Genomic DNA, 27,169 nt, shown 5'->3' with positions numbered 1-27,169 from the left:
GAAACATACATATTGCTTACATATCAATTGTTTGTTTTTCTGACACATAAATCACTTATTCAGTAAGTTGTTATTAAAATGTATTTGTGCTCATCAAGATAAATCTCCACTCATAACACCTGAAACTTTTCTGCCTATTAGAGAATTTCAGAACTTTATTCATGCGTACTCTGCAGACATAACACTTTTACTGACCCTGTTAATGCACCTACTGCCAGCTAAGCTTACCCAATATAAGAAGTTATATTTTCCAGGAAAAAGCCCATTAAAGCCAAAAAAAATTGCCTGTCTGCATTTGCATCCACTGTTATGGAAGAGTACAAGATGGAAAACATAGACTTAAAGCAGATGCAAAAGTACCGTTATTAAAGGTGTACATCGAGTAAGCACCATCCCACACGCTTAGTCCTGTAACCAGTGTACCCTGGTATGCAAGAACATGCTATTTCCTATTCAAAGTAATTACTGATGAGGGCAAATACTGAATTTTTAATGGTGTCTGATATAGGCAGCAGAATGCTCTAAATGAGAAATAATAAAGCCCTGGTCCTAGGAGGTATATCTGTCTATAGGCTTTACTTAAGAAAATAAAATGGGGTTAATGAAGTATGTAAACAGAAAGTTTGCAGAAAATGCCAATTAAATGTCTTGTCCTAAACAGAAAAGTGTAGATTGACTGAAGTTTCTCTTCAAAGGAACAATCTTCTACTCATTCCACATGCTATCATCATGAGTGGAGGAAGTTCTCCATCATCATCAGTCACCTATGTTCAGTAGACAGACCTCCTGGTTTCTTTCAGCAGGAGATGTCTGCTGGACCATCAGCAAGACAGAGAAATTAAAGTCGAAATAGAATAAAGACCAGGACAGAATACAGTCTCCCTGCGAGTCTGAGCTCCTCAGAAGGTGAGAGAAGTGGTTAAGGAAAGCTCCCTGCAAAAGACAGTCTCAGAGTTTTGCTGTCAGTATTCTGCCACTTCTCCTGCCTGATGTACAATGGTGGTTCAGCTTGCTCAGTGTCTGTTATGCCATAGCATGCCTGGAAACATACCCTCATCCTTTCAAGTACTTTCAGTACCAGCTATGGATTCAGTAAGTGTAAGCTGGGTTAAAGGAGCAAAGTAATCTAGTTTTCTTTTTTTTTTGTTTTTGTTCAAGTTTCTTCCTAAGAGAACACAGGAATTAGAAGTGGCTCCTTTTTTTTTTTTCTTGTACATACAGATGCTTGTTACTAATTACTACGGTTTGTACTGTGACCTGAGAACTGAGCTACAGCAAGCACTGCAATCTCAACTCTTGTTCTCTGAGGTTGCACTGCTGATCCTGGAAGTGGGAAAAGTACAGCTCTGCGTCAGGCAGAATGAGCAAAGTATTTCAAGCTTTATTTTATACAATCTGTTGCTCTTCAATTTCTGAGGCCAATTCCAGAAGCTGGGTGTTACTGTAGGTCAAACCCAGAAACTACGATCAAAGAAGAGATGTGCAATTCTCTAAGCAGAGAGAAGAGGTGTTTGGGGAAGGTGAGTACCACACCAGCTTCATTGGGGGAGCGAACAGGGCATCACTGCCCTCACCCACCACCCTGAGGAGAACCTGCCCCAAAGCCCACACCCAAAAAAGCCCACTCCAGTTGGAAGAAGGGCCTCTGCTTGGCATCCCCTGGAGGCACTGTGGTTCCCAGAGGTGCTGTCACCCCAAAGGGCATAAATTGCTCTGCTACAAAGGACCATTCCAAATTTAAGGTGCCAGTGGTCAGCATGGGAGTGAAGCCCTCTGTGAAGCCCACCTGCCCACCAACTCCTCCAGCAGCAAGGCAGGCTGTGCCGTCTGCCTGGTTTAAAGGCTTTTAGCACTTCATAAACCGGCCCTTAGCAGGCCACAAAGTTTACTCATTTCCATATGAGTTGTAAATGGTAGAATGGTAAAAAAACTATGCTTTACAGAGGGAAGAGAGGAGGTTTCATGTGCTTCTTCAGAAGGCCATGGCTGACAGGGGACAGAGGACCTCCTCGGTGGTCACAGTTCCACCATGGGCTGAAAAGCAGGAGGAGGGATGAAATCTGGCCAAACTTCATTCACAGCAAACCATGTGAAGCAGATGATAAACTAGCTAATTTATCTATGTATGGGGATAGGCTAGAATGAAAATACCTGCAACTTTCAATAATCTATGGACATACTCAGGTAAGAAAATCATGAATACTAACAATTAATAACAAACAAAGGAACCTGAGATTAAAACACAATGTAGAAAACACAATACAACTGACCAGAGGAAGGTCAGAGCACCAGCAGTTACAGACTGATTAGACAAAACATCTTTATCCAATGATTTATAATTGTATGAATTAACCAAACCCACTTCTAGTTGTGTGTTAAATGAGGTTAAGATTACTATTAGTATGGAAAGCTGAAGAACTTTGTTCAACATTATCTCAGCATTCAGTGACACAGAATACAACTCAGAATATGAGAATTGAGTATGTCTGGTGTTGTACAATACTATAGTAAAAATATGATTGAACTGTGGCTGGCAAGATCTCAATGCTTAATGGGACATCAGTCTACTGCAGGAATACCAGCATATGGTATTCCATATTCTTGATCTATGTAAGAGTTGCTTTTTATATAGCTCATGATATCCACAGACCTCAGACTGGGTTTGTACTCTTTTACATTACCGTAAGTATTAAAAACATTATAACTAAAATGTGAGAATGGCATGCACCTGATTTTATCACATGGTGTTATGCTAATATACCATGTTAATGAGCTATACTAGGAATATTGAAAATGCAATAGCATCTTAATGCAATATTGATAAAAGACTGACATTCCTGCTCATTCTGTCTCACTTGCAACAGCGCCTGGCAAATTATAGCCATATTTTCATGATCATAAACTTAGAGGAAACATGTTCAGGGTCTGTCAACAGTTGAAAATAGTATTTGCCATACATTTGTGTCTATCTTCTTCATAAAATGTTTAATGCACTGTGTTTCGCAGCACAGTTTATATTTCACATGACCAATATATGAAACTCTTTCTGTGTAATGCGAGATCATGTAATAGCTATACTAAACAAAATGTGCAATAATATTTATGTACATCTGCTTTATATATAGGGTATCAGTATGTATGTTCATACGCACAGGATTCAGTCATATGTCTATATAGTAGTGCAACATTAACTCTTTAAAGGTCTGAAATAACTTTTGGCTTTGTTTTTGCTTGTGGGAATGGAGTCATGTGAAGCTTGCCAGCCCCTCTCACAGGGAAAGTGGGATGGAGAGGCAACCAGCCTTTTCATAATGCTACATGGAATACCCAAGTATTTTCACTATTCCAAGTATAACTCTATTGTAGGAGCATGATAATATACTTACAAACACACAGCCCATTTCAGCCATCAATTTATCAAAGTTCTATTTGCTTTATAAATAAAACACTATGAGAAATTATTCCATAAGATTAGGAGGCAAATTCAGCCTCTGTGTAATTCAACAGACTTTAAAGGATTGCTCCAGAGAAGAATTTGCTCCTCCAAACCTAATGTATTCAAGGAGTTTCAAGAAAAAATGATATTTTTTTTTTAACAAGAGTTTTACAGATGTCTGCTAAAACCTTAATAGAAGCTTTGAGCCAGAGATTCCTATAATTCAACCCCTGAACTTTTGAACAACAATTTTATTTAGAAAGTTGATTTATTCATAAGTAAATAGGATACAGTGTGGATGAAGTACAAGGGATCAGGAGGCAGTTATTAGATTTATAAGTACAAAAGCCTCACTGTTGCAGACAGTGGAGGCTCAGCAGTTACTGTACCTTTCAAAACTAATATGTAACCATATCTGTTTTAAAAGAGTGATTCATATTACTCCGAATGCATGAGAAACTCTTTCTCATCCCCACCACAGGAAACTTGAGTCTGATTTTAATGAGCTTCAATTGGAATGTGGCCTTTGAAAAGTAGTGCATTTGAAAAGATGGAACATTAAATTTTGTAATGATGTAAAACATCTTCAATTTTTGACAGGACAATGGTGCTTATTGTGCTTTATGGGCCCAGTGGTGATTCAAAGGTCACTTTGTATATGACTCCACAGACAGGGGCAGCAGTGAATGAAAATTAGGTTACATGTGATCAGCTTTATTATTAATCAGATGAAAATGGATTTTTAACATTTTTCTAATGAGCAACAGAGAAAGAAGAAAATACCACGAATAAAACTACAAGAGGGAACAGCAAGACTGAAATGCACGATGTGCGTAACCAAACTAACGTGTATTAAATCTGAAATCCTTAAATACTGTCTCAAGAAATAAAATGCAGCTGCATATTTTTGTGTCATAAATATATAGAAAACTGCTGAAATACCTACTGTAATTTACTATCTCTGTCCTTTGTTTATAACTAACTAATGAACTGATTTCTTCGTACAGTATATTATAGCAGCACCAGATAACACTACTATGGTTAAGGTTGTGTCAGCGTTTCCATTATAAATCCTGTTTTTCAGGGGTTTATAACTCAGCTGTAAAAATGCAGCCCAGGCTAAAACTTGGCGTACAAGGTCTCTGCCAGGAAGCACATTTATTTTACAAATTTCCCCAAAATGTCTCTCAGAATATCCTGGTATTACATGAATGTGAATGATACAAACACTGTAAAAGTTTACTAGTTTAGGACTTTGCACTTGTTTAACTTTAGAAACAGGTTTGATCTAAAAAAAAGTCTGACCCATTATGAAATGACAAATTAGCACACCTTTCCTCTGGAAAGAGCCAAAAATTAATACTATTCTTTAAATCCTTCAAAACATCACTCCTAAGCACAGTATTGCTTTTTCATACCCTGGAATATTTTCATGCTAAATAAAACATAGCACTACAGAATTAGATTGTTGAGCGTTTACCATTGGATCCACATGCTACAAATGAACTTGCATTAAACCTCACATTAATAAAGTGCTTGATCACAAGAAGCCTGTGTGTCTAGCTCTGTGTTTGGCTCAGCCAAATGCCATTTGGCGATCAAAGTCCTGTTTTGATTAGCAGCTAATGCCAAGAAGCGGGGAGAGGAGTGGCTTGCAGAAATGAGAAACATTTCTTTTTGCAGTTAATCACCCAAAGAGGAGCAGAAAAAAAAAACCATGGAACAGCAATGGTGAGAGAAGCAAATCCTACATCGGTCCTTCTAACAACAAAACCTACAGCAGGTCCCAATCTTGCTGGTCACTGGGACCACCGGGCACCGCTGCGGGATGCTCCTGGCCAGGGCTGGGGCTGTCCCACCTGAAGCACCAAAATTTTTGACTTTAGAGAAATGCAATCATTAATGTGCCCCAAAAGAATGGCGGAGAAAGAACGCGACAGCCAAGTTACAACAGCAAAAAGCACCGGTCAGCACAAGTGATGGTGTTATATGAGAGACTGGGAGTACTTTCTATCTTTCAAACAGATTTACTGGGATATAAACAAGTGAGTGCAGGGGGGGAGCAGCAGACGGCAGGGTAAGGAGCACTGCAGCCTCCCCCCTGCTCCCTTACACAACACATAGTCCCCACTTCGGCATGAGGGGAACGGACAGGTCCTCCTGTCCTGTTTGTGCTACCCATGCCCAGACTGACCCGAGGTTTCCTGAGAGTGCCCCATGAGTCAGTACAAGGATTGCTGCTGCATCTCAGGCAGAGCTGTTGTCCCCACCTGCACAGCACTACAACACAGAGAAGATGCTTATCAACCTTTTTCTTGTCACTGCCTCACCTAAAACCATACTTCTGTGGGTAAGCTGTAGACCGGAAAGGAGGAGCAATGGCAGAGTTGTAGAAGAATCCAGGCAGTGCCAGCTGTGGGCTGCTCCGAACACAAAGCCAGGGTGCCCTAAAAACCACTGCAGCAGCACACCAGCCACCATCCCAGCCCAAGGACCACAGCCACAGCAGCTCCAGGTGCTGCAGACCAGCTCCCTCCCAGAGCCACTTCTTTCTGATGAATGCCTGAACCTGCAGGGAGAGTTTCTTGCATAAGCCTTCCCAACAACCCTGCCCACCCATGCAAGAGCAACCACAGCCTTCGCCTGAGGCTGCTAAAACAAAACCACTGAAGTTCCAGCACAATTGCAATGTCACAAAAAGTACATGAGAGAAAAAAATCACTGAAGGACATTCAGGACTGTTTTCTTTAAACAATAAAAAGAAGACTGTGAGAACAAGTGTGTCGTAGCTCACACGGAGCGCTAAGTGGGCTGTGAGTAGGTCCTTCCCTCAGTGCCACCAGACTGTGCTGTGACAGAGGGATGCTCTATTGCAGCTGCAGAGCGGTGCTGCCCACATAAAAAGCAAATTCCCAGTAAAAGTAGGAACGTTTGACCAACTGGTGGCTGAAGACAGAGAAGTTACCAACAAGACAGGCCAGAGGGTTTGAGGGGAAACCACAGAAATTCCCTCTGTCAGGGCTGCATAGCACTATCACTGCCCATGACAAAGCCCAGAAAGGGGCTGCATGAGACTCCCACCCCTCCAGTGCCCCCCATTCAGAAAGGTGAAGGTTTCAGCAAGATCTTACTGTGCTTCTTGCTCTAGTACAGAGGATGTTGCAGAACTGAGCTGCACCCTGCTTTAACCAAGCAGGAGATGAGAGCAGCAGGAGCCGGTGCCCGGCTAACGATGCACGGCTGCTCCGCTGGTGCTTCGTTAGCCTCTCCCCTGTGCTCCAGCCACAGCTGGGAGCCTCACCCAAACTGACTTTGACATGCAACATTTTCCTGCTTTATGGCTTTGAAAGGGAGGAGAGGGAACCAATCTAAAATGCATATTCTGTTAAATAAGGATGCAAAATAGACCTTTGATCACTCTATGGGTAATTTCCTGATGAGTGTTTGTTCCATTGGCAGTGGTCTCCATGACTATCCCAGGCTGCAGTGTATGTTTCTTTAAGAAAATAAATAGTATTTGCAGTAAAATATAGAGGATATGTCATATCATTTTTGACTATTAAGCTAAATAGCCATGTAAAATGAATATAGCATATTGGCACTGATTCCTGCTGTACTGAGACACCCTTGTGAAATTTGTTAATTAGTTCTCCCCCCAAAACAAACTTCACTTGAATAAATTTGTGGTTAGCACAAGTATGAAGAATTTTGCTTTTCTTGGCTAATTTTTTCTCTCTTCCCCCCTTTTCAAAGGAAACTTCACCCATCTGTTGGGATAGCATGCTTCACTTTGGATAAAGATGACTGGCTAAAGAAGTAACACTAGCGAAATATATTTCGTGTAGCAAAAAAGCTGCGGATGTTTTCTCTGAAAGCAACTGTCCATCACAGCATACGGTGAATAAACAGATTCTGCACACTGTTATAAACTTGTTAATTATTTAGTAAATTAGCCACCAAAAAAGTGTTAATTAACTAGTATAGATAAGGTGCCTAGGGACATGGTTTAGTGCTGGAGTTAGGTTATGATTGGACTCAATGATCCTGAGGGTCACTTCAAACTGAAATGATTCTATGATTCTAAAAATGTTTAGGGATTCTTTGAGAAAAAAATATATATATATAAGCACTGGAAAAATGTATACTTAGCAATATGTACAAAATACAGGTTTTTAACTCAATTTCTCAGACTTTTACAACGAAGTGCAGAGAATTACAGATGAAATTATGTTCTGACTACATATACTGAATAAGCCCAATGGGAACCTCTGTATATAGTTATCAGTGGCACTGAAATCTGCTTAGGAAAGCAACAAGTCTTTTGTTCTGTTGACAACAGTTATTACAATTAATTCATTTTGTGATTGGTATTTGCACTGAGTGACAAGGTGTTATTTTACCTCAGTAAAAGTTAAAATGGTAATACCTACATGCGAAATAACACTGAGTTTGCTATCACTCACTCAATAAAAGAAAAGCGTCTCTTCAGAAATGCCTGCTCAGCCACCACTCCTGCCAAGCTGAAGTGTTAGCATCAGGCTTCTCCCTCTCCTCTTTCACTAGACTTTTGTTTCTCTTTTAAAAGTTTCTTTGGGGGAAAAAAGTAAAAACAAAAGGAAAAAAAACAACAAAAACCCCACAGGTTGTCTAGTTGCTGTTAAAAGACAGAACAAAGCATAAGCGAACAGAGCAAAAGGCCTCCAGACGCTTGGCTGCATCTTGGGGCGCGACGCCCGCTGTGGATCCAGGCTGTCTGCCCGGGGGGACACTGCCGAGGGCAGGACACTGTGTCCCCAGGACTCTGTCCCACGGGCCAGGCTGCAGCAGGGGCTGGCATGGCCTGGGAGGCGTTCTTGGGGCTGACAGCATCCTCTTTGAGGGTTAGGAGAGAGGTGAGCGCAGCCACGAACACAGTGCCATGGTGCTCACCATGCCATGGGAGAGGTAAGAGAGAGGGTCCTACATCCCTGAGCTGCAGCGCTCCGTGCTGGTGGGATGCTGTCTGCCCACTCCTGGACCTGCTGCAGTCCTGCTCTGTGCAGGGGCACAGGAGGCATCAAGCCCCGAGCAGTCCGGGTGGGAAGAGGAGGTTTTCCTGCTGCTCGGGGCAGTGCAAGGTGCCAGGCAGGCGCTGTGTGGAGCTCAGAGCAACAGCCACGAGTTACAGAGCTTCAGGATGACCTCAGATGCTGCTGAGTCCCACCTGTCTCATGTGCCACAAGGCAAGACCCCTGCAGAGGCTGAGAGACCCCGAAACCTGTGGACCTGCATCGTATCAAAGGAGAAGCTGAGCCCCACCACAACCACCAATTTCAGACCCTGTGCAGCCACACCTGGATAAGCCCCTCTCCAAAATGTCTGTGCACGTCTGCGTGTGGAGGGAGGCCCTTAGCAGGCCAGTAGACCCTAGGCTGCCCATTTTTAGCACAAGAAAGACAAAACAAGGAGCAAGGAGTGTTAGATGATATACATTTTACGTTTGTAGCAGGACCCAGCAAACCAAGGAAAGTTTGCAGCACTAGCAAATGGCAAATAACCCATTAGCTATGGATAGTTCAGCATGTCTCTACTTTTATTGTAAGTTAGCCTCACTAAACCATTGACTTAACAGAGAATCATTATAAATCCCCATTTTGAATTTTTTTATTAGCAGTATTTATCACCTTCTCAAAATCAATCCTATATTTTTAAATTAAAACAAATGACTACTTGTACTGCAATCAATATTAGTACATTTCCCTTTTTTAAAAGGAGAAAAAATGGAATACACAGAAATGTCCTTCTTTGGCTGCATCAATCCAATTTCAATATAATTCAATATTTAATAAATATAATCCTCCCTGTCTGTGCAGGGAAACATCATAAAAAATGCAAAAGGTTTCCTGGTCTCCAATAACTTGCATGAAACAAAGTGTTGCCTTATTCCTTCCATAAATACTGCAGTCTTACAGTACTGTTTTTTCCTTCTTGTGTATTAGAAAGAGTTTACTCTGATTATGTATAAGAATGGAGGTTTACATATTTCATGATTAAAAATCCAAAATGCTACCTACCATCTCCAAAAAAACTACCACCTTTATCTCTTTGTACTTCTTTGGCTTGTTGTTTTTGAAAGGGCAAAAAAGAAAAACCTTATATAATACCTAATTTGTACATCTGTGGTTTCCCTCTGACTTGTGTAGGCACCATATGTTTTTAATTATCATAATAGCCTTAAAGAACCTGTTCAGTGGGAAACACATATGATCCTTTTATTACTGGTTTGTAATTTAAACAGTTTTAACAGAAAAGGTCTGGCTATAAGGGACTGAGAGCCACAAAGGTCTAAAAACCCTGTTATTGACCTCTGAAAGCATGAGTTCAGATCCCACCCACCGAGGTGGGACCTGGCTCTCCCGCCTCTGACAGAGGTAATCAGCCGCATGTGAAACAGCTCTTCGGGACCTTAAAAGACGTAATCTCCAATCTCAAACGACTCGACGTTTCAGTCAGCGGCTGACACAATGAAACCCGGGTCTATAAACAGTATCGCACACCCGATCTGCGCTTTCTTCTCCCTGGCAAAAGCTTGCAGAGCGATGATGCTGTAGGAGAAGTCCTACGAACACCAGAAGCTCAGAATTTCAGTGATTCTCACTAGATGTTGCCCTTTGAAATTCCTGGTTTTGTCCCTTATGCAAATGTGAGACTGGTGAGCATGCCAGTCTCCCAGCCACGGGAAACAGTCAGATATTCGGAGGTAGGAATTAAATTTAACAAGTTCAATTCACTCCTGATTCTGGACATCTAAACACATAATCAGTCTGATAATGTTATTAATTATCATTCAAGCGACAACCTTTGACACTGGCATGCTCCCACAACCTCCCTACTCCAATAACTCAAACAGAAAATCGTTGGCATGAAAACCCACAGTGTTATGAACAGAAATTGCAAATAAGCAGGCACTGAACATACAACTGGGAGTGAGCAAAATCCCCCTGTTCAGAGAGAAAGCAGAGGCTCACACAATAGCTCAGTCACTTGACCCAAAATGAAATTCTGCACAACTTTGTCCCAAAACAGATAATTTACACCCCAAACAAAGAGCTGTGGGGAGAATAGGGTGGGGAAGGGAGCCTAGCTAAAATTACACTGAGGCTGGAAGTCGTTACGGCTCCATCTCAGGAGATGGATGGTGTTCTCATTAGAATGAAGCTTTATTTAGATGGACGGACAGAATCCTTATTAGAACATTAGGCTGAAAAGTTTAAATGTCAGGAAATACAAAATCAAGATTTTGCAAATAAATGCTGACTTGGAGGAGAAAACTTAGAGCTCCCTGAACAGATCCCACTGGAGACACTTAGGAAAACTGAAATCGCTCAGGAATTGCAATCTCCCATGCCAGACTAACCCTCCAAGGGTATTCCCAGAAAACTCCATATCAGAAAAATCAGATGAGATCTTTTTTCTTGGGCAAAGCGGTCTCCACTCCTCATCTGATGCTATCAGCTCCATCCCCAGCAGCACCCTGAGCCCAGAGGGAAGGGAGGACTCAGGAGTCACCCATTTCTGGGGGAGCCCACCCAGAGGACACGCTGATGTTGGAAACCCATTTCCAGCTGCACAGGCCCTGCTCCTGGAATGAACGCGTGAGCAGTATCTCACATAGGGAACCTCAATAGGGAGAGGGATGCAATGCCCCAAAGACTGCAAACGAGCCATCCCCTGCCCTTCCCTGCCCTCTGCTTTCTCCAGGGAAACCCAGGTATTTTGCAGTGATGGAAAGACAGCTTAAATATCTTGCATACAAAAAAAAAAAATGGTGATTGTTTTCCATTTTACCTGAAAGCTAATGGATCTTGGAATACCAGACGTGGATGCTCAAAATCCCCTCTGGAGCCTTTCTGGTGATTTGTTGTCTCTCGGTTGCCTTTGGTGCACACCGGTCTCTGCCGAGGTAACATGTGAGCTACTGCACACTAAAAGCAGATGTTTGAGAGAGGAAATGCGTGCACACACATACCCAGACACCCTCCCCCGCCTTGTTCTGCACCTTCCCTGCAGGTCCTGCTCCAAAGCACAGTGACCTGAGGAGAAACTTCTCATCTCACAGGCTTTGGTGGTTGGGGTGGAAAAGGCAAAGTAGGTTTTGCTCCTGAGAGAGGCACAGCAGTACAGAGCCCTGCATGATGCCATCCTTGTCCTTCCCAGGCTCATAGGAAAGACCTGTGTGTGCTGCTGTCCCCCATGCTTTGCTGAGACAGACCCAGGCAGCTGGTGGGACGGACATGCCGATGGAGGTAGCCATCTCCACTGGCCTCACCAGAGCTCATTCTCATGTAGCACAGGGTCACGCACCTCCATGTCCCCTTTGCCAGGGTCCAAGCCTCTGCATCGAACTTTCTACTTGGGCCAGAAGGGGATGCTTGTGGAAGCAGAGTTTCTTCTGAGATTAAACAAATTAAAAAAAAAAAAAAAAAAAAAATCTAAAAAATCTTGCATTTGATCTTCTAAATAAAGTTTTTTTTTCCAGTATGAACCCAGTGAAAATCTACCTTTCCCACAGATTCATACAAAAAATCATCAAGATGAAGTTTTCTGATGAAAGATAAATGCTCAGTGTTTAACTTGCAGCATGGGGAGGATGGCAGGGAACACCACGCATTGCAGTTGCAAACCAGAGGACAATTACTCAGCAGGCAAACCCTCCTCTCACACAGATGTGTTCGTGTACTTCTTAACCACCTTCTAAGCAGTTGACTCTGCCAGCCACCAGCAAGGAAAGGAGCACTGACATACCCCACCATATCTCCTGGCATTTGGAAAGACACACAGGATCTATCCATCTGTTGAATTCAGGTCCACCACCACCACCACCCAGAAGAGTCAGCCTAGGGACCCTTCATTCTATAGGTCTCAAGCAAAGTGCTTCCACTTTGTCCTCTTCTTCTCCCATACATGTACGAACACAATTCTACCTTAAGAGAAATCCCAGTTTCAGGCCCATGAAATCTCTTTCTTTTTCTATTCAAGGATCCTCCTTTCACGTTAAGGATCCTCCAAATTTCCAAAAGTGGATAACAACAATACCACTGTGATCCCATCTGTACACAGCAATGGCACTGTAATGCACAGAGCATAAAACACCAAATTCCCACAGACAGCATCTGTCTTACTACAAACAATGGACCATTATCTTGTAAATAATTCTGATTAAGCTGCAGCATTTTCCCCAAACAAACAGTAGGGGAGGAGACGGTGAGGATTTTTCTAGTGGGAGTGCCGGTTTTCTCCTTCCCCAGCACTGACACTCAGTTTTTTATTCAACTGATTGGCCCCCTCCCCTCCCTGCTCTGTCCCCCATGGCTTGGTTTTCATCTTCTGACCTTATCCAGCTGTCAGTCATTTTGGCAACTAAAGAGGGAGCTGTCATGTTAAGGGATTCCGACCTCTATCCTTTGGGAAAGCTTTCCTGTTTTATTTTGTTGTTTTTCTGTTTTGTTTTTTCCACTCCACCGTACAGTTATATAAAGATTAGCGAATACACCCATAAACCCTTCTGTTATTAAACAATTCTCATGTTAGGGGATGGAAAACTCAGCCGCACCGCTGGGTGTATGTTGGTGCCGGTCAGAGTTTGGGCATGTCTGGCTATGCCAGGGATGCGTTTTGGTGTGTCTGGCATCTGGTTGAACACAGCCTGGGAGCAGACTTTGCTGGGCAAAAGCTGCCACCCTCCTCAAACTCTGAGCAGGGAGCAGAGCCCTCAGCTGCCCATGGCGAGGAGAGGGACTGGGCTCCCAATCCCTGCCTGGGGTGCCTGTGCCTGCAGGAGCCGCACGCTGTGCTCTTCAGCACCTCAAATGTCAGAGCAAACCAGTAACAGGCTTACCAGGAAGATCTGAAAGAATTTACAAGAAAAGCAAGTGCACAGACCAGAAGAGTGTTAGCTGTGCAAAGGGACAAGTGAAACAAGACACGGCTAGGGCTAATGTGGTCCTTTCTCTTAAGGTCCACAAACTGGTCCATGTGTCAGCTGTGAACTGAGGAGAGCCCGACAAATGCTGCATTTTATCTTTAACCTGTTCATTTTGCTTCACAAACCTTTTCTTGTATGACTTTCTTGATAAATGCTACATCTCTAGTTGGCTGAAGGGTTGGTTTTCCTTCCCTGCATCCTCTTAACTCGCCTTGCTATACACGTGAGCTGTTCAGGATCAAACGCACCTCCTGGCTCAAATTAAAAAAAAAAAAAAAGTAAAGCAACAAGAACTAGCCTAGCATGGTAATGTTGAAAAGTAGGTAATAAATATTTTAACTTACAAGTAGCCGATTGAAGTCACTGCCACTGAATTAAAAACTATGCAACAGCCAGTTCAGCCACAAGATCAGCAAGCGCGAGCAGGAACGCCGGGACCTGCTGAGCGCTGCAGGGACTGAATGCTGAGCATCACACTGACACTGAAATGGAGGGGACAAACGGTGGCAGACAGCAAGGTAGGTCCTCAGTCCTGACACAGGGCTGGCGAGCAGGAGCAGGGCAGGAGGACCCGCAGGCTGGCGGTGGGCGAGGGGCTGAGCAACCCACCAGGACACTGCTGAGCCATCGCCTGCCTTCGGCCCTGGTGCTGCACAGCTCTGCAACGCGGCTGGGGCCAGCATGCTGCCACAGTGGTCAAAAACCAGCAGCTCAGCCCAGCTGGCACTCCAAACAAGCCTTAGGTCAAAATTCATGGACTGGGTGGAAAGACATTATGGCCAAAAATGTGCAAAGAGCCCCTGAGGGTCGGCAGATCAGTGAAGGCTGAAGCTGGGGCAGATTTTGGCACCGGGTTCACCACACTGAACTGCTCAGGACATTGGGCTCATGAACGCTGCTGGGGTTTCAAAGGGATATACGCACCCAACACATATTTTCAATGTGTGTTTATTTTCATCAATAAATTTTTATAGCTTACTGTAGTTATATGAGAGAAGGAAGCATTTATACACTGAGGACTTATATAATGTTCTTCATCTTCAAAGTGCTTCACAAACATTAATTAATTCATTTATCCTCACAGCACTCCTACCAGGGAGATAAGTACTATTATTTTCCATTTCACAATGGAGAATCCAAAGCAGAAAACTTATTTTTTTCCATGGTTAGCAAGTGAATCACAGGTAGACCTGCAGGAGGAGTGAGGGCTGCCAGCTTCTGAACATGAGCCCCTCTCTCCAAATCTCATTTAAAAGACTCATGTTCTGCCAGAGTCATGGTACATACTGGAATATGCCTTGGATTTCTCCTTCAGTAAGAGATAATTAAGGAACAATTCCCTCTCTGATCCCCAGCATGGCATGCTATTTTCTACCCCAGTGTTGCTCTGCGAGCTGAACAATGGCTGTTCTATGCAGGGAATAGTACTGCAGACGCCCCGGATCAGAGGGGATCGGCTTAAAGAAATGTGCTGGCCCACGTCTCGCTCCATGGACAATGGGACAGGCCAGGAGGCTTGGGTGCAAATATCTGAGGTGGGGGAGGCCCCAGGAACACCTGTTTGTAAATGGCAACGCTCCGGGTAGGGGTATCTGGTAGCTGAAGCAACTCGCTTGCAGCACATCCATCTAGAAATTCCAGGTACTAGGAAAATGGTTGTGGTTTCTGGTATTTGGTCTCAATCCTAAGTGTGTTCCTTTCACAATCATGCAGGAGGGATGCACAGTGCTCCATGTCCACCTCTGTGGTGCTGCTGCAAACAAACCTCTTTCCTGTCTGCTCCTTGCCAGCAAATACGTGGCTGATTCAAATGGCAATAGCAGTTACTGTGAGCTTGAAAGGCTCCATTTCAAGGCATCTCAAAAACTAAAATTGTGACTGGCTCTTCTAAGGAAGTTCTCAGCTCAGAAAACTTAAATCAACATTGGAGATGACAAATTGCAAAAAAATTCCTAATTTTATAACTTCTGAGACAGATGTGTTTCACCTGTTACAATCCTTGCTAGTGAAGACCTTACCCACCCTGGGTTTTTTCCCACTAGTTTATTTTTTTGCAATAATAAAAGTGCACAAAACGCCAAACTTTCTAGATAATTTCCTAGCTTGGAAAAGATACATTCATTAGCAAAATAAACTGCCGAGTTAAGCCATGGGCTTTTGCAGAAGACGCAACCATGTCCTGCTGGGGAAAGGCCCATACCTCGACATTGCTTTGGAACAACTAGAACAATTGTTTAGTGAGAAATGTCTTTTGCATATGACTCATCAACCCTTGAAAACAGGATTTCTTATATAATACAAGTGCTGACACAGCCTTCACTTGAGTGGTGTGACTGCAGCTGTATAATTACAACTTTAGATTTGATGTTATGGACCTTAGGTTACACTGTTCAGACAAATGCTACATTGTTTTACAGAGATATTTTTTCCTTAGTCATATTGCCCATAGGACAATAAGGACTATATTCACAGCTCACTGCATAGAAGTTTAGGTATGTAACAGCCAGTGGTATTATAAAAGATGAGATTATACCCTATGGGTGTTAAATGGATTCAGAATTGCCACTTTTTCTTGTGGTTTGTTGTTTGTTTTTTTTCCTTTGCTCCTAGTTGATACTTTTTTGGAAGTGCTCTCCAAATAAAAGGAAGAACAATATCACACTGAGTCTGGATAAATGTTACAGTTGTCTCACAAATGCTGTATTATTTCTAGCCCTTCCAAAATAATATAATTGTCCTACTGCTGAACTACAGATTTTTCTCAGTATGACACAGAACACTAAAATGTCAGGTCCTGACTCATGGTGTTTTGGTGGAATAAATAAAAAAGTACCAATATGCTATTCAAAACTGGCAGCATTAACGAAGATGTGACACCGGGAGCCCTAGTCATGTTTTCCTTCAGCTTCCATTGCGTACTCCGTGGTGCACAGAGCAACAGGTCACCTCTTATGGGTCCCATCCTGGAAACACTTACCATAGTGGCACTGATGCCACTGGTTCCTTGTTATCTTATGCTTGTTTTATCTCAGGTGAATCGCACGTGGGTCTGAGGGTGTATGCTACTCTCAGGGTGATTATCACACATTCTTTCCATGGGAAACAAAAAGGAGAGTTCAGTGCTACCTACAATATTGACAACTGTAACTTAATGTACGGCTAGGCAAGATTAATCAAGGATCACACATGGGCTGTATGCTCCTGGTATTTCTCCGCTGGGATAGATGTTGGACGCCCGTTGCTCACTAAAGCTACACTTGCAGCTGCAGGCCTGGACCCAAATATACAGCTCACCCTGGCCAAGTACCCAGGCGGTAATACTTATACACTTAATCCAACCCACATTACTCATTTTTAACCCAGTGGCCTCCACAAAAATGTCTAGATTTTAACAGTGACAGAGGAGAAACAAGTCCCATATTCCCAAGATATTTTCTGTGACAGAGAAAACAAGTCTAATGCCCCCCCTTTACATACCTGCCTATCCATACATGGCATCATTCTAATGACAAACCACTCCTTCCTTGGAAAACTGCATTCTTCATAAACAGCCTTTACAAGGCCAGCAAGTAGCTTTGCAGAGTTTGCCCCTCAAAGCATCAACCAGCTGTGGATTGCATAAGTGGTCTTTGTCTACCAAAAGGTACAAGAGTTTCTCAGAGAGTTTTCTTGAATGAATTAACAAAATGACTCAAAACTGCACTAATGGTTAACAGCTTTTTTTTTATTAGCAACACTGAGATAAGTTATTGAAGCATTTTAGTATTGTTTTACATTCCATTCAGAAGTGACCTAACTTGTAACTCCATATACATTTAAAGATATAGTTTGACACGTATTCAGAAAGCAACAATTATTAAAACTTACATACCTTCATTACCAGGTAACCTTAATATATTTTCTAATTACTTCCGACAATACTCTATTCCAAAGCACATGATAACCCACCAGAAGTTTACACAGTTCACTTCAATCACAGGTTTTAAATTGTGGATGTCAGAGTGCTGTTCATTGAATTTTACTGTCTTTCTTGGTTAATATTGGAAAGCCTGGCACAATATATTAAGCTAGAAATATTGCTTAAAGAATATGAAAAAGATAACTACAGTATTTTTTCCTGCTAAAGCATTACAAAATACAGGACCATTAAAAACTCAAATAGAAATGACAATAAATAACCTTAAAAATGTTAAGAGAATTTTCACTCATACTAAAGTCCATTCCCTAAGCTTGCCAAACACATAAATAACAGAACATATTCAGGACCTCTATTTCTGTACTATTATGATGGTTTGTTATATATTGTGGATGTATTGTGTATACACATATTAATGCTTACACTTAAGGTATATATTTTTTTTCTTTGCTGAAACAATTAATAAGCCTCAGGTAATTATTCACCCCTGGTACTACAGGTATCTAGACAGGCTGGAGCAAACCTCAGAAACTCCAGATATGCAATGCTGTGCATAACAAGATCATCTCCACTTAAAGGTATCCTAAATTCCTTAGATTACAAAGCTGAATTTGGTTATTTACTTCTGAAAGCCTGTGATGTGAAATTCTAATTGCTGTCAAATTAATCGTTTAAAATTCGCCTCATAAGAGGTATTAATTGTACACTTAGTTTTCCCTTACAAAGATGTCTAAATTGTTCTTGTTTATGAGTAGTTATAGGAAATACTATACCTCAGACACAAGAATATATATTCCTGAACCAAAACACAAATCAGAGCATTGTCTCACTTTGGAAAGACCTGTAAACATCTCTGTGTCTCTGCCTAATCCTAAATTATAATTTAAATTTGACCTGGATATGACAAAAACAATAAGAATATATTGTCTGGGAGATGAAACAGAGTAAAATCATACAGCTCTAAGCTTACATCATTATTTTGTCTCTGCAAGGAAAATAAAAGCCTTTCTGTGCTAGGGATTTGACTTGGTGCGGCTGGTCACTGATGTCTGAAATCAAGGCACATACCAAGGCCTCCTTTTGCAAACACAATCCCCCTTTCAGATCTGCTGCAAGGAGGGACAGAATGCCTCCAGTTTCACTGCGAATAGAAGGTACTCAGCACTTTGCTGTATCACATATTTTAGGGGTTAATTTCCAGAAATGTAATGGAACGGTAATGTTACACTGCAACATGAAAAATAGTAAGAAATAAAAGTTTTCAACAGTAAACAAAATGGTGATACCGAACTCATCACCTGACTGATTTCTGGAATAACAAAATACAATCAAATTAAATTACATGAATATAGCAATGAAATTTTAAGTCAAATAAACATAGGACCTGATTCTGCAATCCTTAGTCATGTAAGCAGTCCCGCTCATCGAGAATGAGAGATGCAAGACTGGGTCCTTAGCTTCTGCTTAGGAAGTCAATGTTGATTCAGACAGTATCTTTTCTAGCCAAAAATATGCAGCAAAAGGAAAGTAACATAAACAAGGCTAAATGTCAACAGTGTTTGCAGACTTACAGACACCATCCATTTGTTTGTACTGAAATGACTAGCGAACCATTTGGCAAATACAATGCTATTCACAGACCGGCCCTTTTATCCAGCAACACAAACTTCGCTGGATCACTGGCATTCCCAGTTAATTAAAAAAAGGAAGCAAGCCATATGAGTTTGGTTTGATATTGCCATGCAAATGGCACTGCGACATCCAGAAGTGCGGCTGAAACCCCGGCGCGGGGCTGAGGTGCTGATTCCCCGTTCAGCAGCACAGATCGTGCAATAAAAACAAGTCTTGGACCTGATGACTGAAACTGCAGAAACCTCTTCAAAATCAACATAATGGGGTAAACAAAAATCTGCAGGAAAGCTTCCATATAATTTGACTCTGCCTTGAAGGAAAAGAATGTTCTGGTCACTCCTTCAACTGCAGATTGGGGCAAAATGTTGGGTTACTTAAGTGCATTGCAAGACACTTTAAATGGGCAGGAGTACTACAATTTGCTGCAGTAGCATGACCTTCCATTGCCTTGTAGCTCTCCTAGAACTCGGATAGATCAGGTTTTTTGCTTTTGTTTAATATGGATTTTATAATGTAAAAGAGCTGTAATAAAGATCAGAGTGAAACCACCACAAACAATTAAAAATCTTTTCCGTATTTTATATGTTGGTGGAAGCTCTGAAGGGGTTAGCATAATAATCTTTTTGGTTTTGACACCTGTGGCAATAAGCAATTTACAACAACTAAATTCACTATTTAAACATTGGGGTAGAGCACTGTAATTATGTGACAATAAAGCTGTAATAATCTGCCACAATTGATCTTCCCCTTGCCCAGCCCTCTTGTCTGTGCTGCAGTTCCACATTTGGAAGGTATTTCAGAAAGTTACAATGCTGAACATTTTAATAATTCTGTGCAATGCTGAATGCTTTCTGCTCCAAAGGAAACTGAAAGTGCTCAGTTCCTTACAGGATCAGAACCCTGAAGCTGCTACCAAACAGCAGAAGGGGCCTGCCCTGTTTCCATACATTGAAATAAGTGATGATGGGGTGGAGCCTGCGCAGGAGAAAACAGCACTAATTGCAGAGGAAAGCAAGCATGAATGGAAGCAAATTAGATTTACAGAGACAACGTGGAACTAAAACTTTTGGACATCATTAAGTGTGGGTTCAGTAGCACTATCCAATCAAGCACCCAGCTAACACCCAGGACTATCTCTGGCCAATAGTTCTGTGGTACACCAGCTCTTTGAAAGCCCAGGTATTTTCCAAGCAGAAAATGCAAGCGGGGAAATTTTACCGTCTCCGACACAAAGCAGAAAAATTGAAAGGGAAGGAGAGAGAGAAAGGAAAGGATCTTATCATAAATAGATGCTGTCCAAATCATGTGTAAGTTAATGACTTGAAACAGGAGGTAGAACACTATTGCGACACGGCTGCATGTATATGGGAAGACAAGTGGAGAACGAGAAGAGCATAAAAGAAAAGGAAAAAGGTCTTCCAAAATTAAACACAAAGTGGGTCTAGAGCCTCTGAGCATAAGTTCTCGAACAAGCAAGGGCTGTGAAAGCAAAGTACATGGATGCTCAAGACAGCTACCAAGCTGTGGAGCCATCACCCTGGGCTTCCCGTCCACGCTGGGCTACTGGCTGTCAACCAGCAAGGAAACTAATGTCATCTTCTTAGAAACTGCATGGTAGCACAGCTTAACAAGATCAGCTCCTAGGTATACTTCCTTGAGGCTCCAAAACCAAGTACAGGTCAGGAGTAACTCAAAATTCATCAATGGTATTTTTTTCTTTCTTTCTGTTCTTTCCTATTCTGCTTAATATGTAAAGGAGATATATTACAAAAATTTGTGATTTTTCTCAGCAGCATTTTGACACGGAAATTTCTGTATTATGCAGTAACTATGGATCTTTTCTAATCGTGTCTTTCATCCTTACAGCCTGAAGCATACTAGTAGCGTAAAGGAATTATATATACATCATCAGTCTCTCTCATTCTACACGTAGGGAAACTGAGGACTGCTTGTCCCATGTGTGGTGACTTCCAAAACAACAATGTGTCTTGGTGACATTGTCCTCTAGCAATTAAAGCCTTTTCATGCCAAGATTTGTGCTTAAAAAACTGACCCATTATCTTAAGGTAAAATCTGCCAACTAAAAATGATCCACATGTATTACTGAAAATCCCAGCTTGTTTTTATGCAGCCAGAAATTAGTTAGTGTGGCCAGTCAAAGAAACAATCTCAGATAACTGAAGCTATTTTATTTCCATTTTACTTCCACTGTGTTCTGACTGCAAAAAGGGCATCAGGCCTTGCTATGCTGATTGTGCAAGGACTGTACCAAGTGTATCAGTGTTCTCTCTTGAGATGTCAACAACCCACACATCAATGGCCGTAAAAAGAAAGGCAGATGTATGGAGTCTCCAAAAATACAAAGGAACACAAGAATCATGCCCTGGAACTGGGTGCTAGAGGTGGGTCTCAAGTTTTCTGATCTCTCAGACAGTAGGAGAGACAAAAGGAAAGATGACTACAGTCGTGGGCTTTGTGCAGGGGGAAGGAAGGCTCATAAATGAACAGGGCGCTCCTGATGGCTAATCTGGAAGTGCAGGAACATCAGGTGAGATTCCCCACACTGGTATGCACAGATGGAGTGTGATTTCACAATATAAAATGTCACTGAGAAAACGAAAACCCCCCAAAACCACTCCTTTCAAGTGGGTGGTGTCCAAGCCAACCAAAAAGAAAACTAACAACTGACAAGGGGCTTGTTCATTTTCACCCACTTTTGCTGTGAGATATTGAGAAAAATGAAATAATATATTTAAATAGTCAATCTTAATACTTATACTCTGCAAACACTCAACAGAATGTCGGCAAAGAATTTAAAAAGCTATTTTTGGAGGGGGGAGTAAGGAGGACTTGCACTGCATTTTCCATTTAAAAATGGCTTAAAAAGTAGAACAGACAAGCTTCTGTTGTCTTTTTTTCCCCCCTTCATACTTCAAGTCAAATCCATTATCACTGGGCAGAGCTTATGAAAGGGATATGGTCTTTAAAATCATATAAACTCAAGCCATCATAAAATGTCTGCTGAATTGATTGAAAGATGAAACAAAAAACTAAGAGAAGTAACATGACTTCTTTCAATAAGAATGTTTGAGGTTTTTTTTTTTTGTTTTAAAAATCTTATGTCTGGGAAGAAGTATAAGGATATTTCGTACAGAGCAACTAATCTCAGTTCTCCATTTTTTTCGCTTGTTTGTTTAAAGAGTCATTTCTCTGCTGTTTTTTTTTTTTTTTGTAACTGATTGATTGTACTCCACAAATAGAGAGAAATAAATCCAAGCAGGATTTTACTAGCTGCGAATTAAATCAACTATCTACTATTTTCAAAAGATCAGTAATGTAAATGCTGATTTTCAAGAAGCTGGGAATATTTTCAACTACCTAACTTGGTTCTTAGTGCATCAAGACATAGAAGTTTACAAGTAAGGCCATGCAGATACTGGTGCTCATGATTCCACTTAAGTAATGACAATATTGTGAAGCCAAAATGCTCTACAAATACAAGTGAGATAAACTTTGTGAGAAGGAATCAGACTTTTTTATCAGACTATTTAATACACTTGGATAAACAGAGAGGGGCCTGAGGAAAGGGTTATGGTTTTAAGCACATATACTACTCTAGTAAGGTCAGACAAAGCTCCCACTAACCTTACGTTTACCAGAGTAACCATTCTTAATTGTTTGCACATCTAGGGTTTCATTTTAAATTGTCAGGCTTTATAACCGTTGATCACCTTTTATTTTATTTTATTTTTTTTTCAACTGCAATACATTTTATTCTGCATGTTCAGCTCTGACAATGAGTTTTCTGATTAGTTGGATATTAAGTGAAACGAGAAATGCTGAAGTTTTTGTGTCCTTTGCTGACTCTGCTTTTTAAAGTGATACTGTTTTTCAAAGGATTTACACTCTAAAACAAGAACTATGCTAACAAAATAGGAGATAAATTGAAAAAATTCTCAATCTCATCTGTTCCAAGTAGATTTAACTTTCATTTATGTCAAATACGATGTGTGTGATATGAGGAAGTAAGACTGCAGTTTTGTAAATTAGAGACTAAGGGTAAAAGGTGGTTTTGTTTGATTGTTGTGTTGTTTATTAATTACCTGGAGGCATATTCTTAATTGGGCAAATCACAATTTGTACAACTGCTAGTTAGAACAGTGAAAATAGTAAAGGGCAGCAACTGTATGGGTGCCATCGAGACAAATCAGAAAAAATATAATATTTAAAAAGGGGGAGGGAAAGGTAAAAAAAAAGACTCTTCACCACAGGTAGACGTATTCCATGCACTTGGCATTTGATTTCATCAATATTGTGGTGATTGAACACACCCCAATTCAAAGAAAGAAAGAAAAAAGAAAGCAAGGTTTGCTTGGCAAAGCATCCAATGTTTTTCTTGGGTTCTTATGTCAAAATACTGAAAAGTTTGCAAGTTACCATGTATATTTTTTAAAACTTTTTCCTCCTTTGAGTATGCTGAAGCAGTAAGTATCCCCTTCAGATGCCACTAGCACAGATAGTCTATATTGCTGCTACTCTAGTTTAAAAAGCAAGTTCTTTCTAAAATCCTGTATAAGTATATGCATGCAGCACTGCTGATTTCAATGGATTAGACCACATATAAGACTAGAATTTGGCCCACAGGGTTTAACATTTAAAAAAATGTATTACTAACAAACATGACTAAGTATATTTAAAGAGCAGCTTCATGATTCTGCACAAGTGTTTTCTGAAATGGTCTAAAAGAAGGTCTAAAACTTACCACACAAGTCAGGTCTCTTGATACATCCACTAGTTGCTGTGCTACTTGCAAGTCCATTAAAGGCTGCTAAGCCATCAGAGCTGTAAGCTCTTAGGACTGACAACATGTTCATCTGCTTCTCCAGGACCTGTGGACCCTGAACTTGTTCGGGTTTCATCACTCCTTGTGCAGTGTCATGGGAAGATAGAAGATTCTGACCGTGCCACTGCTTCTCTGACGCTTGTGGCAGTGGTGATACGAGCCCTTGTGTTGGTTGTGAGGTGACTGCACTTTGCATATTGTCGCCTCCTTCACTGCTTTCTTTATTTAGGGCAGATAACTGCTTATTCACAATATCTGGTTCTGTGTCAATGTCCTCATCTTCAATGTTTTCTTCCTTGGAAGATTCCATATCCTCAGATGAAGCTATGTCAGAAAGGTCATCAGTAGCATTTTTATTTACAGAGTCAGAGAGCAGAATATTCGGGTCATCTTCAGATTGTGTTTTTATTTCGGATTCGTTACTGGTGCAAGAATTTTGTGTTCCTGTGCCAATAACACCAGGATAAACACCAAACTGCTTATAGAAGTCTGTTGTAAAATTACAAAAAGTGGATTCCATGTGGCTGGGCCAGCCAGTGCTCTTTTGTTCTCCCAGGGTCTCTTTATTTTGTCCTTGGGTCATTTTCTCAGAAGCTGAGTCCAGCTGGCTCAGCATGTTTGAAACCACCGCCTCCTTGCTGGACTGCACTGAAGAGGAGAGTAAGTTCACTTTATTAACCGAGGCTGAAGCTTCTCTAGATTGGTCTTTGTTGTTCCCTATGATGCTGTCTTTACGTTTAGCCTTGCCCAAGTGATTGGCCTGGAGGTGCAGTGCCATTAGTTCCATAGACGAAGTTGTAAAGGAACAAAATAAGCAGCCATGCCAAGCAATATTGTCTTGCACAGTAACAGAAGAACCTGGGAGGGAGGCTGCATCTGGCCTTACAGATAAGTCAAGAGGTTCATATTGTGACTTTTCTGTTTTTCGCTGTGAGGACTTGCTATTTATCTTTTCCTCGCCACCATCTGAGCCCAGACCCTTTGCTGAAAGTGGATCTGAGAGAGCTTTATCCTTCATTTCTTTTTCTTTCTTCAAAGAACTTAGGACAAAACTGTCCATGAAAGCTTGCAAAGACCCTTGAAAGTTTACACCGTTCCCAACCATGTTCTGGTAAGCACGGCCAAGTTCAGAGAAGTGTGTTCCTTTGGAAGGTATGTCTGAACCCTTCATGTTTTCTGAAGATACTTCAGATGACATGCCAGCTGCTTGTCCTTGCTGATCTCCAGAAGACAGCATTCCTGATGTCCACTGCTGTGAGACCATGCCACTTCGGAAATCAACTCCAGGAAGCCCCTTGAAGGCTCCTCTCAATATATCTGGTCTAATAAACACAGAGCTTTTACTTGATGTCTCATCTTTGTGTTCTTGACTTGCAGCCTGCCCAGAGAGTGGCCCTGCTCCATTCTGTCGCTCCCGATGGTGCCGTTCCAAGTGGTATTTGAGGGATGCGGACTGAGTGCCAGCATAATCACAATGTGGACACTTGTAGGGCTTCTCACCTACAGGTATAAAGAAAAAAATATAAAGAAAGAGAGTTATCTGTACAGATGAGTGAGGAAAAAAAATCAACATTATCCACTTGAAAACAAGATCTTAGAGCCAATCATTATTTTTTAAAAACTATTTTTCAATTGAAAACTAATTCATAAAGTCAATATTTCTAAAATGGGTTTCCAGAATGTGGGGCTATTCAGGAATGACATGGTATCTACACACGATTAGCCATCTTTTTCTTAATCTAACATGTAGAAAACTGTTGTAGAATTAAAAGCTATGATTATGAAAATGAAGCATAACAATTTCAACCACAGTAATCATTAAAAGTACAAGTTTAAAAAAAAAGAGAGACAAAGAATGTAACAAATGGATGGTTGCAATATTTTGTGTATACAATTGCTCTAAAATTTGTTTAAATTATACACATGGAAACCATTTTTAAACCTAAAAATTTTATGGCACTGTTACGCAAGACTGAAATGAATGATTTAAGTCTTGCTCTGCAGTAAATCATGGATATAATTAGCAAATGGCATACTGCACAAGTAATTTATCATTATTTGGAGGGCACCATTCCAGAAGGATTCAAAGATCTGCAGACCTACTGCATTGTTTCTAAATAAAGAACTATAAATACAGATTCTATAAAATATTAATATCATTACACTACATTATGATTGCAGCATGTAAGAACACATAGTTAAAATAAAAAGTAGTCAATAAAATAAAAAAGAAATCAAGTAATAAAAAAATACAAAATATACTTAGTGTCTGTATTTGAAATTAGCATTGTCTACTGGTTTTTGCAGTTCTTTATATTTGTATAAATGACATTTCTAATGCTCAAGAAGTAAAACATGTAATTTACCTACCATAAGCGCTTTTCTAGGATTACCTTGAATAGAGTTTTAAAACATATAAGTTTAATTTCATGAATTAAATATATATTTGAAATCCACACTAAACTTTCATTGTTCTTCCTATACTTTAAAAGAGGTAGAGGATGTTACATGTATAATAAATATTCACATACAATCATAAAGACGTATCCAAAAATAATGTACATGTAAGTAAAAGAACATCTAAATTTTTGCAGAGCACTTGTTAGCAACGCAGAATTGCTTTTAAAGAAAGTATGGAAATCCCCACTGAAAGTGACAGGAATCTGAAAGACCTGTGCGCTGTTGATATTGGCAATTATTTCTATGAGGAAACTCCACAGGAAGAAATTGTTTTCTCTATGTAGATTTTTTTTCCTACATAACCCAAAAGACAAAGGCAAATGTTCTCTAAATGGTATAATGGCAATATTTGTTTCTAAAACTTCCTTCACAGTACGTAAGTTATATAACATTACGTAGTTCACCAAACCAGCTGGAAAGTTACCTGTTCTCAAATGACCTCAAAATCTGCTTAAAACAAAACTGAAAGGGTTTCAAACTTGTGTTATTTGAGCTACAGGCTGCATTGAAAGGCTGGTTAATACTTGGGAAGCTGCTCCTGTCACTGATGGCAGGAATTCACTAATGAGATGCAAGAGCAGCACACGCAAATGACCGTAGAGCCCGTGCGAGCAGGCGGACTGACCGTGAGCACAGCTGGGTACGGGCTGCCATTCAGACGGGGAGGAAGCAAATTACAAGCAATGGAAATTCAAAATCCATATTATAATCCTAAAGCTAAACGGTGAGACATGAGAGCTTTACATCAACCACATTAATCGACCTTTTTAGAGGAGAAAAGTGCAGCACCTTAAACAAGAGGTGTTCAGCAGAGCAAGAGGTAGTAATTAGCATGCTTCATACTTTAGGTCTAGGTCCATGCAGCTTAACAGAAGAAATCAGATTTAAACATTTCAGCACAACTTCTGAGTCTTCTAC

The 27,169-nt window shown here is 40.9% G+C and overlaps 1 protein-coding gene across 15 annotated transcripts in view; it reads right to left on the bottom strand.

The window, feature by feature from the left end:
* The window catches only part of ZNF536 (zinc finger protein 536), a 345,571-nt gene that overhangs the window by 98,432 nt on the left and 219,970 nt on the right, over positions 1 to 27,169 (bottom strand). For 14 of the 15 annotated variants that reach the window (XM_071814307.1, XM_071814304.1, XM_071814314.1 and 11 more), the window contains one exon: positions 23,711 to 25,291. In XM_071814307.1, coding sequence (XP_071670408.1) covers positions 23,711 to 25,291 — 1,581 coding nt within the window. Of the gene's footprint in view, positions 1 to 17,103; positions 18,816 to 23,710; positions 25,292 to 27,169 lie in introns of those variants that run through there. The other variant, XM_071814315.1, reaches the window with a different exon arrangement.

The sequence above is a fragment of the Patagioenas fasciata genome, chromosome 13 (genome assembly GCF_037038585.1).
Source record: "Patagioenas fasciata isolate bPatFas1 chromosome 13, bPatFas1.hap1, whole genome shotgun sequence".
In the NCBI taxonomy this organism is placed as follows: Eukaryota; Metazoa; Chordata; class Aves; order Columbiformes; family Columbidae; genus Patagioenas; species Patagioenas fasciata.
This window is presented reverse-complemented; position numbering and strand designations above follow the sequence as displayed.